Source organism: Mesoplodon mirus, assembly GCF_964341445.2.
Source record: "Mesoplodon mirus genome assembly, chromosome: 6".
In the NCBI taxonomy this organism is placed as follows: Eukaryota; Metazoa; Chordata; class Mammalia; order Artiodactyla; family Ziphiidae; genus Mesoplodon; species Mesoplodon mirus.
This window is the reverse complement of record NC_138982.1, coordinates 61909281-61924592: the sequence shown is the minus strand read 5'-3', so window position 1 is coordinate 61924592 and position 15312 is coordinate 61909281. Positions and strand designations below refer to the sequence as shown.

The window sequence follows — 15312 nt, the reverse complement described above, 5'->3', positions numbered from 1 at the left end:
CTCTTTCTGACTTACTTCACTCTGTATGACAGACTCTAGGTCCATCCACCTCACTACAAATAATTTTGTTTCTTTCTATGGCTGAGTAATATTCCATTGTATATATGTGCCACATCTTCTTTATCCATTCATCTGTCAATGGACATTTAGGTTGCTTCCATGTCCTGGCTATTGTAAATAGTGTTGCAATGAACATTGTGGTACATGACTTTTTTTGAATTATTATTTTGTCAGGGTATATGCCCAGTAGTGGGATTTCTGGGTGAGGGGTCTGATAGGGAGGGTGGGAGGGAGACGCAAGAGGGAGGGGATATGGGGATATATGTATACCTATAGCTGATTCACTCTGTTATACAGCAGAAACTAACACAACACTGTAAAGCAATTATACTCCAATAAAGATGTTGGAGTATAAAAAAAAAAAAAGAAAGTGGATGACAGGTAAGGAGAGTTCAACATGTTAACTGATGTCCCAGAAAGACAAAACAATGGAATAGAATTCATATTTAAAACTGTAATCCAGGAACACTTTACAGAAATAAAGGAAGACCTCAATCTACACACAGAAAGGGCATATTAGTTATCAAGAAAATTGACCTGGAATGACCAGCTCTGATACATATCTTAATAAAACTACTAGACTCTGAAAATAAGGGAAAAATTCTAGGGTTTCCAGGCAAAAAAGACAAAATAATGTAAAGGCAAGAGAATGAGATCAACACCAGACATCTCAGAAACAACATATAAAGCAAGGTAAAGCGAAGCTACAATTTTCAAGAAATTTAAGGAAAGAATATGTGAACTAAGGATATTATATACAACCAAGATATTCTTTAAGTATCAAGACTACAGGAAAATAATATTGAACCTGCAAGAACTCAGAGAATACTATATAAATATATAGCATAAAAGCTACTAGAGGATGAGCTTCACCCAACCAGCAGACAACTGAGAAAACTTAGGCAAAGGGACAACTTGTGAGCATTCATATATTTAATTGTAGCGTTCATTTAGACTGAAACGATGGTGGAAACAAAGGTAGAAGAAAACCATGTTAAGTATTCTGTGTTCTGATAAAGTAGAAAAATGTAATTAGAAGTAAGAGAAGGGAGAGAACAAGGGAAGTGTAGAAAAAGAACACTGACTCTCATTTAGGTAATAGGTGAGCGTTAAAGGATATGATTTAAAACTGACATACCAGATAATGAAAATTTAAGTAAGAAAAAAAGGGGTTAAAAATCTGTAATATATTAATACAAAGCCACCACTAGGATAAAAATATAAACCTTCCTAAATACAAAAGGAATTTTTTTTAAAAAAGCAAAGAGGGTACAACCAAGTAGAAAAGAATACACAGTAATTATAACATAATATATGCAGAAATTATAATATAACAGAATTAGCCCAAACATAATAGTCGTATCAATAAATTGAATGGGTTTAACTCAAGGTCAAAAGACAAATTTCAAAAAGCACTAAACAAGAGGGAGAAAAAGGACACTTTATAATGTTAAAGTCCACATTCACATTTAGGATGTAACAGGTATGAATATCTACACAACAAATAACACAGCAACCACCTATGTAAAACAAATACTACAAGAGATGCAGGGAGAAATAGAGAAACACACTGCTAATAGATACTTTAACACACACTACGAGACAGGTCAAGTAAGCCAAATAAAAAATATGTAAGAACTAAACAACAGGAAGTAATTTGGGGGGATATATATTGAATACTACATACTAATAATAGAGAAAATACAATCTTCTCAAGCATACATGAAACATTCGCAGGGATATACAAAGTAAATACAAAGCAGATATATTATCTGCTTATAGTATCAGCAGATACTATAAAGTTATTGCAAATAGTACTTGCTGATCACAATGCAATAATACTAGAAGTTAAAAATGCAACCAAAAATGATACTCTACTTGAAAATTAAAGATATTCTAATAAACTTAACTCTTGGGCAAAACGGGATGTATAAACAAAAATTACAGAATTTCTAAAAAATAATAATAAATACAACTATGGGATACATTCTAAGTAGTGATCAGAGAAAATTTCATGGCACTAAATAACCTATATCTATAAAAAAACAAAGATTAATTACATTCCCAACTGAAAGAACTAGAAGAACAACAACAAAGTAAAACAAAAGCCCAAGGAAGAAAATAATAAATATAAGAGCAGAGATTAAAATTAAAGAAGTAGAGAAGGAAAAACTGTACACAAAATTAATGAATAAAATCCTGGAAAAACAGGAACAACATAGACAAAGGATTATCCAGTTTAATAAAAAAAAGAGAGAGGGAGAGAGTACAAATATACAGAATAAGAAATAATAACAAAGAAATGGCTATTGATACAGAGAAAAATGTTTAAAAAACATAAAAGATTATTTTACTCACTTCAATAAAAATACACATCTGAAAACCTAGAGGAAATGGATACTTTCTTAGAAAAATGTAATTTAACAAACTGACTCCTGTAGAAAGCTTAAAACATTTTGCACAGGAGAAATAGTTATCATTTACTCCACAAAGAAGCATCAAGCCCAGATGGTTTCATGGAGGAATCGATAAATTTGTCTACATAAAAATGTTTTAATTTTGCATGATAAAAAATAACTAAATTCAAAAATCACAAAAAGATACAAAAATGGTCCTTAAACATGAATGATGTTTAACTTCACTCATAGTAGGAGAAATGCAAATTGAAGGTACAATGAGATACCATTTTTCACCCATCTTCTGGCAAAATTTCAAAAGCTTGACATATATATTAAGTGACGCCTTGGGGAAACAAATAATCTCATACATTCCTGGTGGAGTGTGAATTGCCTCAACCTTTATGGAAAGGAATTTATCAATATCTAATAAAACTGCATATGCATATGTTGTTTGACTAGTAGCAACCCCACTTCTAGGAATCTACTCTGAAGGTATACTTCAAACAAACCAGAAATATATATGTAGGAACATTCATTGTAGCATTACTTGTAATTTGCAAAATGCTGAAAACTATCTGAATGCCCAAGCATGGTAGATTGATCAGATAAATAAATTATGGTACCTACACACCATGGAACACTAGGCTGCTACAAAAAAAAAAAAAAATAGAGAGAGGTCACTATGGACTTAACACAGAGTGATTTTTGGAGACGTTAAAGACAGCAGGTATGTGAAACAGCTAATAAACACGTGAAAAGATGCTCAACTTCATTCGTCACTAGGGAAATGCAAATTTCCCTATGAGATACCATTTGGTATCTACAAGAATGCCTATAACAAAAAATAGTCAATAACAGATGATGGTGAAGATGAGAACCCTCCTAAATTCTGCTGGGAACGTAAAATGGTATAGTCACGTGGAAAACAGTATGATACTTTCTTAAAAGTTTAAATACAAATTTATCAACAACCCAACATTTCCACTCTTAGGTATCTACCCAAAAGAAATGAAAACCCATGTCCAAAAAAGACTTGCAGGTGAATGTTCATACCAGCATTATGCATCATAGCCAAGAAGGAAGCAACTCAAATGTCCATCAACTATTTAATGCATAGATAAATATAGGAGATTCATATAATGGAATACTATTCGGTAATAAGAATACTGATTGAAATACTGATCTATGCAATGACTTGGATGGACCTCAAAAACGTTACGCTAAGTAAAAGAAGCCAGGCTAAAAAGACAACATTGTATGATTTTATTTATATGAAACATCCAGAAAAGAAAAATCCATAGAGACAAAGTGGCTAGTGGTTGCCTGGAACTGGGGAGGAGACAGGGCGGCATGGGAACAAGGGTTAACCAGTAAGCAGGCATGAGGGATTTTATCCGAATGATTGAAGGATTCCAAAACTGGGTTGTGGTCAGGTTGCATGACTCAAAATGGGTGAACTTTGTGGCAGTAAATCATACCTCAATAGTTTTTTTGTTTGTTTGTTTTCTAATGCATATATATAAACCATGCATCAATAAAGTTGTATTTTAAAAATGCATGTATAGAAACAGACTCACAGACTGAGAATGAACTTATGGTGTCCAAGGGGAAAGGGCGGTGGGGGGGGAGGGATAGGGAGTTTGGGATTGACACGTACACACTGCTACATTTAAAATGGATAACCATGGTGGGAATGTAAATTGATACAGCCACTATGGAGAACAGTATGGAGGTTCCTTAAAAAACTAAAAATAGAACTACCATATGACCCAGCAATCCCACTACTGGGCATATACCCAGAGAAAACCATAATTCAAAAAGAGTCATGCACCACCATGTTTACTGCAGCTCTATTTACAATAGCCAGACATGGAAGCAACCTGAGTGCCCATCAACAGATGAATGGATAAAGATGTGGCACATATACACAAGGGAATATTACTCAGCCATAAAAGGAAATGAAATTGAGTTATTTGTAGTGAGGTGGATGGACCTAGAGTCTGTCATACAGAGTGAAGTTAAGTCAGAAAGAGGAAAACAAATACCGTATGCTAACACATATATATGGAATCTAAAAAAAAGAAAAAAAGAAAAAAGGTCATTAAGACCCTAGGGGCAAAATGGGAATAAAGACACAGACCTACTAGAGAATGGACTTGAGGACACGGAGAGGGGGAAGGGTAAGCTGGGACAAAGTGAGAGAGTGGCATGGACATACATACACTTCCAAATGTAAAATAGCTAGCTAGTGGGAAGCAGCCGCATAACACAGGGAGATTAGCTTGGTGCTTTGTGACCACCCAGAGAGGTGGGATAGGGAGGGTGGGAGGGAGACACAAGAGGGAGGAGATATGGGGATATGTGTATATGTATAGCTGATTCACTTTGTTATACTAACATACCATTGTAGTTAGCAGAAACTAACACACCATTGTAAAGCAATTATACTCCAATAAAGATGTTAAAAAAATAAAATAAAATGGATAACCAACAAGGACCTACTGTATAGCATAGGGAACTCTGTTCAATGTTACATAACAACCTAATTGGGAGAAGAACTTGAAAAAGAATAGATACATGTACATGTGTAACTGAATCACTTTGCTGTACACCTGAAACTAACACAACACTATTAATCACCCTATACTCCAATTTAAAATAGAAAGTTAAAAAAAAAAAGGCATGTATATAGAGGGACCAACCCTCCCAGTCTGTCCGACTCTCCCAGTTTTAGCACTAAAAATTCTTTGTCCCAAGAAACTTCACAGTCCTAGGCAAACTGGGAAGGTTGGTTTCCCTACATGAATGCTACCTTTTGTGTAAGAATGAAGGGGGAGGGGATGAGAAAACACATTTATCATTACTTTTCTTCATCAAAAGAAACACAGAAGATAAACACCGAAAAACAGTGGAGTTGGATACTTAGTTGGCAGGGTGGGGAATGGGGCAGAAGCGGTAAGAGTGACGCTTCTCTAGTGTACTTTTTGGTATAGTTCTGATGTTTAGAAGCGTGTTAACGTTCTATGTATTCTTAAATGAATAAAATTAAATTTACAAGGATGGGAAGTGTGTGGGGATGGGCTGGGGGAAGGAACCTTAAACCTGGAAGAAAACTGAAACAAATGAACCCAATTTATTTCAAATAAATAACAATCACAGTGAAGGACAAAAAAAGAATTAATCCAAGTAATTCATGAACACAAAATGTAATTACGCATTCTTAGTCTTGGGCAGGGTACAGACAGGGAAAGAACTGCAAACAGTCCTGTAGTCTTTTAAGCGTGTTTTTAAGAGTGATAGGGCAAAAGAAATTCTAAGACTGTTTCAGATGTATTGTAGGACTGAACAAGTGAATGAATTGGTTTTTCAGGGAGCCAGGATTCTGAGGAAGAAGGGACATAGAAACACAGAATGGGGAAAGCAAGAACGAACCCTATGAGGATGGACTGCAATTGGAGGTACTAGTGTGAACTCATGATTTCTGAAATCAAACATCATGTGCCTATGACATGTAAAATGTATGTGTACATGCATATCTGTGTGTATATGTCTGTATATGCACATTTTCTAGTTCTGTCTGAATAGGCCTAGATGCAAGACAACACACAGTAGCAATGACACGTAGTAGCAATGAGCCTACCCAGCAGCCAGCAGATCTATGTATCTGTTATCATTCCCCAGAGTTCCTTGGAGAAACTGCTGACTCCAAGATCCTGGGACATATTTAAGATAATGTGCTTTAAAAAAAAAAAAAAGGTTCTGGAAGCTACAAGGACATATAGAAACAAGGTTGAAATTGAAGGTACTACTAACTGGTCAAATCTCAGACCATTTTAAGTACCAAAGTAAGTAATTAATTATAAGCCATTGAAAAAAATAGAAAACCAGGAGTCCAAAACAACAGTAACTATAAAAATTCACGTGGACAGATATGGACTAATGAATGGAAGTACGGGAGAGAAAGGAGGGTTCAGGCTTACAGAGAACGCTGTGTCAACTGGTACATAAGAAGAAATGCTGGAGTTGGAAAATCACCATTTTGTAACTGTCGAAGTAAAGACTGAGTAAGCAAGAATCATCAATGGATGCTAAATATTGGGGGGAAAATGTTGATGTTAAGCATGGACTTAAAAAGAGCCTTCCACAGATTGCTTATCAGGTGTAAGGTAAAAAATAGTCACTATACATTGGAGAAACTGAACAACACCTTGACCAGTTGACCAAAATCAACAGTGAGGAGAAGATGGGACAACGTGTAGTTATTCTGACCAAGAATGCATAGCCTGAATCTAATCGTGAGGAAACCCAAAATGAGGAACATTCTATTATTAAAGGGAGGATAGGGGAGGAGACAGAAGACTGTATTTGTCAAAAACAGCTCAACACCATAAAAGACAAAGGTAGCCATGGAAATGACCCAGGGTAAAGGAGATTAAGGGAAGGTAAGCAAATCAACAAATGATAAAATAAAAATGGTAAAATCTTAACAATAGGTCAATCTGTTATAAAAACAATTAGGAAGGCCTGACTTTGGGTTACTAACCTCATGTTTTGCCAAACAAGGTTATTACAATGCAATCATGAAAAAACCCCATACTACCACCATCTACAATTATATCACTTTGTTTAAAAAAAGTGTGAGAGGGCGTATTAAACGTCCCAAGCATAGCAATGATCTTAAATAAAAGAATGGTCCTTTAAAATGAATAAATTTATATTTATGAAAAAGATATCACATTATCCTAATTTTTCTCATTTCCCTGTGGACCAGGGACAGCTATGTCAGCTTGGTGTTAGGGAATTAGTATTCTAAATGGTGCATTTTCGACAATGGATGAAGTACACTTCAGTGGAAAGAGCATGGGGTCTGGAGACAAATGCTGAATTCAAATCCTGGCTCCAGCAATTACCAGCTTTGTAACCTAAGCTCTCTTAGCCAGTTTCCTCCATTGTAAGGCAGATGGCTAAGTCACAGAGTGTTAAGAGAATTAAATTAATGTATCTAGAATAATGCTTGACACAGAGGTGCTCAACAAATGTCTCCTCTCTTCCTTTGCTCGGTAGCCACCTTTCTGTTCTCTGGAGTTGTATATGACTGGGGACACACTGGTCCTTTCCTCCTTGACCCAAAAACACATACCCACGAGGATCATGTAAGAAACTGAATTATCCTGAGAATAAGCCTCCTTTTTGGAGGTAAACTTCATGAAAACAGAAGCCAGATATATTGCATAGTAGAATAAAAAGACAGAAGACTTATAAAAACAGATGAGTTGGGGCATGGCTGGTAACTGATGAGTTCTCTTAAGGAGATAAAGACAAGGGGAAGAAAGACAGTACTTGTTTACCTTAGAAATGTCTGCTGCTCAAAAATAAGAAAAACAGTATATTTTTTCTTCATATATTCACAAGTCTATTTTGCAAATAACCATCCTTCTACTTCCAAGCGTGAAAAATAGCTTATGCCAAAAACAAACAGTATTAAAATCGCCAATTCTTTGTTTTACTTGCTATGTATCTCTGAAGAAAAAAAAAAATCAATTCAGTAAAATGTCTATAAATTATGAGATTTCATCCAATTGTCTATTGCTTTTTTCCTTCCCTCCACATATTTCCTGTTTACATCTAACAGGATGATTTCCTTTTATGTTGCTAATGACAGTAATTCTTTAAAAGTCTGTTTTTTAAAATGGGAGAAAGAATTTTAAAAAATAACTAAATTGCATCATAGCAAAAAAATTTATATTGCCAACAGAAATTTAGTTTAACATTTAAAATCTTTATAAAAGATAAATTCTGATTTTTTCCTTTATTTTATCATAATTGAAAAATGAAATCACTTAACATGAATACTTGATACATGATTTTCTTAAAACTTCTCTATGGTAAAACTACATATTTAAAGAGTGTATATAATATTATTAACACTCATGACAAATTCAAACCAACTAGCATTGGTATAGCTTCAACTTACTATTAGTCGTGGCTATTTATGGAAAAAAGGCGCAAAGCTTATTAGGGCCCAGCAAACCAGAAAGACTTAATCTTACATTGTAGAGTTCAAAAGAGGCAGTACAGTGTGAAGACACTATAAACTGCCATCTCCTTCTCATAAGCCTCTTAAAAAAAAAAGGTTGGAAAAATACTCAGTACCTCAAATATAGTAACTAACAAAAATATTTCCATTAACTACTTTTTGCTCAGAGTGATTAAGGACAAAAAAAATAGGAATTCTTGTTGCTTTATTATCTGATAAACTGCTAATAAGCTCCCGTTAGAAGTTCTTTAGACATTACACCAAGTCGTCTTGGTCTTCTGATCATATATATATTCACATATATATATGCATTTTTTCAAGTAAAGAAATGTTTAACAGATGTAAACTATTTATTGAATATTTGCCACCAAATATTGTTAAATACATTATCTTGCAGCATATCGCTTTCAAGTTAAAATGTCAGAAACAAACACCAATATTTACAATTCTTTTAAGGAATGTTATATAATGACACATTAAGGCGTAAATTCTTTTGGCTTATAATTCTTAAAAGAATGATAATAGCAAAAGTGATGCAAAATCTTCAGTGTGAGATTATGATTAAGCTACATTTTACAAAAATATGGTGTAAGATGGCAATAATCCCATTCAACATCCTGGATTATTAGATCCCTTCAGGAGGGACTGATAATTTATACAGTCAAACTTTAAAATTTACAGATAAAGGCAGTCCAATACTGCCACTGAGAAATACATCTCTTAACATATACAACTTTCAGGCCACAGTTTTGAAGGTCTGAAGTATCAAGTTGGTTTGATGAATTAGTCGGTTGGCACTTATGAACACATTTATTGCCCTGTTTCAAAAAAAAAAAAAGAACAATTAATTTTATCCCCCCAAAAATCATCCTTTAAAAATACTTTATACTTAAAATGCCCTACTAGCAGTAGCAATAAAATCAATTTAGGGGGAAAAAAAAAAAAGGCTAGTACTGAGTATCATAAATTTTATCCCAGCTTGGAATTGAAGGGTCCTGCATCATTTGAAACTATCTAGGAATTACTGCCCCCTAGTGGTTCTGGCTGGCAATAAGGTGTTGGTGGGCTGCTAATGATGGGTGGCACCTCAACAACCAGAGTTCACAAAAAATAACTGGCCAAAGAAGAGGATTCAAACATAGTCTCCAGCTGCAGTTTCACAAAAGTTACCAAAATAAGATCTGCTAAAACATTATATTCATTCTCAAAATCTGTATATCAATGGGCATGATAAATACTTAAGAAAAAGCTCATTACTTGGAATCTGATTCATCCCAATCTCTCTTACCTTCTTTCAAAAAAAAAACCTGAGAATTTTAAATTACTTTTAGAATATACTTTTAAAACAAAATAATCATGTGGTTTCAATATTTATGAGTCGACAATATATAAAAATATGTTCTTAAAAATTACTTCATGCTGCACCCTATTTCCTATCAGTCCATCTTCATACGATCTGGAGCACAGAGGTGACACCCTAGTCCCCTTGTGTGGCCTTATCAGTTTCTCAGTAGCAAAGCTAAGCTTGTACAGTTGTCCCTTGGTATCCAAGAGGGACTGGTTCCAGGACCCCCCACAGGTACCAACATCTGTGGGTGCTCAATACCCTTATATAAAATGGTGTAGTATTTGCACATAACCTATGCACATCCTCCAGTACACTTTAAATCATCTCTAGATTCTAACCTGTAATACCTAATACAATGTAAATAGCTCTAAATACAATATAAATGTTATGCAACTTTCTGGAATTTTTTTCCCCAAATATTTTCAATCCACAATTGGTTGAATTCAATCCACAATTGGTTGAATCCAGGGATGTGGAACCTGCAGATACTAAGGGCTGACTGTATCTTCATCCTAAACATCCCTCAAAAAAGGGGGACTAGGAAGAATTAGATGAATCAATGCAAATTCATCCTCCTACTGAAAAATGGCTCAAAGATCAGGCTCTATTAATAATTTTCAATTCTGATTAAACAGGGACAAAACTTGTGGCACATTATTCATACGCAAATAATGGTAATTTAAACAAGCTGCTGAATGGAGAAAAAGTAGTAGAGAGCTTGAATAATCCATATGCCTGTTTAAACTGTTAAAAATAACTATGGCACCAAGGCACCAGGATTTTTAAAAACTGAACCCAAGTGATTCTAACGTACAAACAGGAATGAGAGTGAATAATTTCAGATTAATGAAAATTATGTTCCAAATGAATTTCTACCTTTCAATGTGCTTATTCCAGGATAGTTCTCAATTAATCAGTATCATAAATAATTTTCTTAATGCAAATTATTCTTTTAATGTGTTTTTTTGTTATTTGGGCTTAGCAGGGGAGACCAAGGAAAAATAGATGTAAGTTTATTTTCAGAACACACCTGCTAGTTTATTAAACTACGTCAACAAGGTACATTTCCTCTAGACAACCTGAACAGTAGTATGAAATGAAACAACACAAAACCATTAATAATATTTAGCTCAGTATCTTTAATTTAGAATAAAATGTAAATATTTCAACCTGTTTGAACTATTTAAGATAACTATGAAAATCAATATACCATTCTAATGTATTTTTATTATTTTTTAATATTACTACAATAATATTGTAATAGTTTGACATGGATATTGGGATCTTAAAATGTCAATGGTGGGATAGGATGTTAGAGGTCCCTGCCAATTAGAGCTGAAATAATCACCATTTATTCTTCTGCTTCAAGCACTGTAGGAAATTGGTCTTGTCCACAAAACTCTACTTGAGGTACAAAGAATTCTCTGTAAGGTATGAGGCTGCAGAAGACATAGCCTCTGCATCAGTTTATACATTATATGTACATGTGTATTATACATAAATCACATAAGATTACTTGGCTTTCTAGAATGTTCTACAGCCAAGTGTATGTAAATTTTAAAATAATGTCCTATTTACCTTTTTAGTATACTTCCTGTCTTATAGAAAGCCCTCCCTATTCCAGGACAGTGGATCACAGCCGTTTACAGCTTTTTAAAAACACATGAAGCACTTTTACAAAAACACACCTGAACCCTGATCCCACTCCAAGCCAATGGAGTCAGAATTCTGAAGGTAGGACCAAGGCACGGGGATTTTAAAACACTGAACCCAAGTGACTGTAATGTGCAAACAGGATTGAGAACCACTGTTTTAACAACAGTGCAGCAGTTCTTAACAGACCTGCAGGACCCATGACATCTGGAAATTTCTCAGAAATGTAAATTCTTGGGCCCACCCTAGACCTACAGAACTAGAAACTCTGGGTGGGACCCAAAAGCAATCTGTCTTTAACAAACCCTCCTCCAGGTGATTCTGAGGCTATTAAAGTTTGAGAATCACTGCTTCAGGGGTTGGTAAAGTAGGCCAGTAAGCCAAATCTCACTCACTGTATGGTCTCTGAGCTAGGAATACTTTTACATTTGAAACAGTAAAAAATTTTTTAAACATCAAAATATTATGATGTGACAGCTCAATTATAATTCAGTGTCTATAATATAAGTAAGGTTTTGTTAGAACACAGCCACAAAAATGCCACTTGTTTCCACACTGTCTACAGCTGCTTCTGCACTACAAAAGCAGAGGTGAAGTGCCGCAGCTGCAACAAGCCCACCAAGTCAAAATATCTGCCATCTGGCCCTTTTCAGAAAAAAGTCTGCAACTCCTGCTCCAGACTAGAGTTATGGCTGGATTATCAACCATTCCCTTTCTATTTTTAACAGTCTATCTTAGTAAGTTGGTGTAAGTATTAATAATATAGTAAAAGGGTTTAATTTATATGGTTTTAGTATCATATAAAACCACATAATTTTCTAATTTTTAAAAGAAAAGGATGATAAATGACAATACTTACTTGCCATCTTTAAAATAGGTTTTCAGAGTATCACTGAAACTTTTGGAGTACTTTACAAATTCTTTCTTTTGGTGTTCAAGTGCCTGCAGACATCAAAAATAATTTTCAAAAATACTAAATAAGAAAAGAGAAGTAACACAAAAGCCAAAGTCAAAGACAGGAGATTACACAGAATATGAATGTACCTTATATTACAGATAAGCATTTTTAGGAGTATTTACTTAAATATATGTAACAGCATATTTAAATGCAAGGACAAACCCAGTCATTAATGATACAAAACCATTTCCAATAATTCAACAGTCTTATTATTTAATTCAGTAAAACGACAAGGTGTAAACCAATATCTAGAGTGGCAGCTTGCAAGGCTTCTACTAAACTTACCCTGCGGTTCTGGTATTGATATTTCTTGAAGACACTGTTCACTGTATCAAGAAGTTCTTTTATTGCACTAGCTATATCCCTGTTGGGTGAGGAAAAAAGAATCTTCTTAAAATCAGTTTCATTTGAAAGAAGTCTACATTTTTCTTTTAAGAATCATTGCACTGTCAACTACCATATGAACACTGCATCAAGCACAAATACTTGACTGGCTAGTTGAATGGGGGTTTTAGCCTGTACCCTCCTGTGATCCCAGCTACTCCTGCACTGCTGACAAAACACTGCACAACTAACATCAGCTTTCCCAAATCAGTAACATTTCATTCAGCATTACTTACTCAGATTTATAAGAAAATACCTCTGCCTCTCACCTTTTCAGGTTACGATTCTTCCTTTTTCTGGCTCATGTAGGTGAATTCAAGCAACCATATCATCCACTTTTGCTATTTCATGAACAATTATATGAAATTTTGCTATTACATGTAACTCATTTCTGTACTTAAAACACCAAGTTACAGACCTGATGTAGTTTTGAAACATAGTTTCAAACATAGTTCTGATGTTTAAAATATTTCCTCCTCAGATGTAGCTCTTCTCTCTTAAGACACATCTATTCTCTTCCAAACCTTTGCTGACACTATTTCCTTTAGAAAATATATTTAAATTTCTGGGAGACAATATCAGAATATTCTTCTACCTTACTTAACCTTTTCAGCAATCATCCTTTGAGTATATATGTATCAGCACTTTTCTCCCCTTTCTAAAGAAAGAGAGAAGAAATCAATAATTCTCATTTGACTTGACTATTCTTCCTATCCATGTACCATTTTTTAAAAAGTCTTCTTATCTTTTGTATCTATGCCCTTTTCAATTTCCATGTTCTAACTTCATAGTAATATTTTGGCAAACTGAACTTACTGTAATTCTGCATTTTCAAATAGCCTCTCAGCTTCTAAGGCAAACCTCTTTTTCACATCCATTCTCTTAGGTGTTAATTGCTACAAAAACTTTTACTGTTCAAATGCAATGCAAGTGTGAAGATATGAATCAGTAAAACGTCAACCTAGACCACCCCAAACATAACCTTTTATTACCTACTTTTTAGTCACAAATCTCAGATTTCAGTTATTTCACACCTAAAACATTTCAGCTATACTATTTAAAGAAAACCAAAAAGCTCTGTGTCCAGATTTTTGTGTGTACGTGTGTGTTTCATAGCTTATTTCTAGTAAATAAGCAAATGGAAATTCTAAAAATTACAAATATACAGAATTTTGGTATAAAAAAGTATTTTAGCCTATTCTAAAGTAGTAATGATATTTTTATTAAATATTTCAATAACTATTTCCTTATGACCTCTTGTATTTCAAATATCGGCATCAGGCTGAAACATTGAAACATTAGATATTCAAACAGGATAATGAATTTACATAATTACATCTGTCCACTCTTTTTGTTTTTTGGCCTCTAGTAATAACAATTTTAAGTTACATTAACTATTCCTTTCCTTTATCTTTTCGAGAAAGTTGAATCCTTCTGTATTGCTGTGATGGGCGTAAGCCCCCTACTGCTTAATAAAACGGTGTCATATGACCATCCCATTATGTAAGAAAAATTAGTTTCAACAAATAAAAAATGTCAAATCTCTGAATATGGAAGATTCTTCAAACCCACAGTAAGCTTATTCAAAAAGGATACAACAAAGAAAATTATAGTGATCAGACAGCTGTTTATACACAACCATACCTTGTTGTGTACTTCAACGAATATTGGGAGTCTGTATGTACTTTAAAAGAAAAGGTAAAAAAATCTCCCCAGGTGATTCTGCTGATGAACCAGGTTTGGAAACCACTGCTTGGAAACCCAGAAGCTAGAGCTAATCCTTGATCCACTATTTGCCACGGAGCTTTATAAAGACCAAGGCTGTTTATCCCTAGTCCTGGCCTTTTCTAAAACAATCTGCAGCAATTTATGTCAAATATTATGTCAGCTGTATGTACACGGAACAGCATTTTCATTTATGGCACTAAGGTTTGCACCAGGGAAGCTAAATTATTTTAGTAACTACCCGAGGGTTTGTTTCCTATAAGAGAAAATACCAGCACACACACACAAAATACTTCAGACAATTAAACAAAATAAAGAACTGGGGAAAATCTGAGGGTAAAATAATTATAATGCAATTATATGCAGTTTGGAGTTAATGGATTCTGTGATACGGGACATATAGTATGTGTAAGTAGGAAGGAATTTTAGCAACTTGCAGGTTGCTAAAGGGGTTAATAAGGGGGCAACACTGGGGAACATATACGCTGAAAGAGAGGACCACAGGCATCAGAAGAAATGTAGTACATCTTATTAAAAAAATTGCATGGAATAGTAGAGCTTCTAACTGTATCAACCAAATTTGTATAATTATGTTTATACAAACAATCTAAAGGAATGAAATTCCTACACTGTATGTTTGGTTTGGTCTAGACTGGACACCTCTGGAAAAGCTATCTTGAGGCCAGCATCAAAACCAAAAGCTGCTAAATTTTCACCTCTGAATATGCAAATGTAGATTATAAAGAGT

The 15312-nt window shown here is 34.4% G+C and overlaps 1 protein-coding gene across 3 annotated transcripts in view; it reads right to left on the bottom strand.

Annotated features, from left to right (window-relative positions):
• Positions 1-7155: 7155 nt before the first annotated feature.
• PDCD10 (programmed cell death 10) overlaps positions 7156-15312 on the bottom strand; it is a 42040-nt gene continuing 33883 nt past the window's right edge. For all 3 annotated transcript variants that reach the window (XM_082625451.1, XM_082625452.1, XM_082625453.1), the window contains exons 6-8: positions 12741-12819; positions 12357-12439; positions 7156-9314 (exon numbers count right to left, since the gene is read on the bottom strand). In XM_082625451.1, coding sequence (XP_082481577.1) covers positions 9233-9314; positions 12357-12439; positions 12741-12819 — 244 coding nt within the window. In that variant the 3' untranslated portion in view covers positions 7156-9232. The remainder of the gene's footprint in view (positions 9315-12356; positions 12440-12740; positions 12820-15312) is intronic.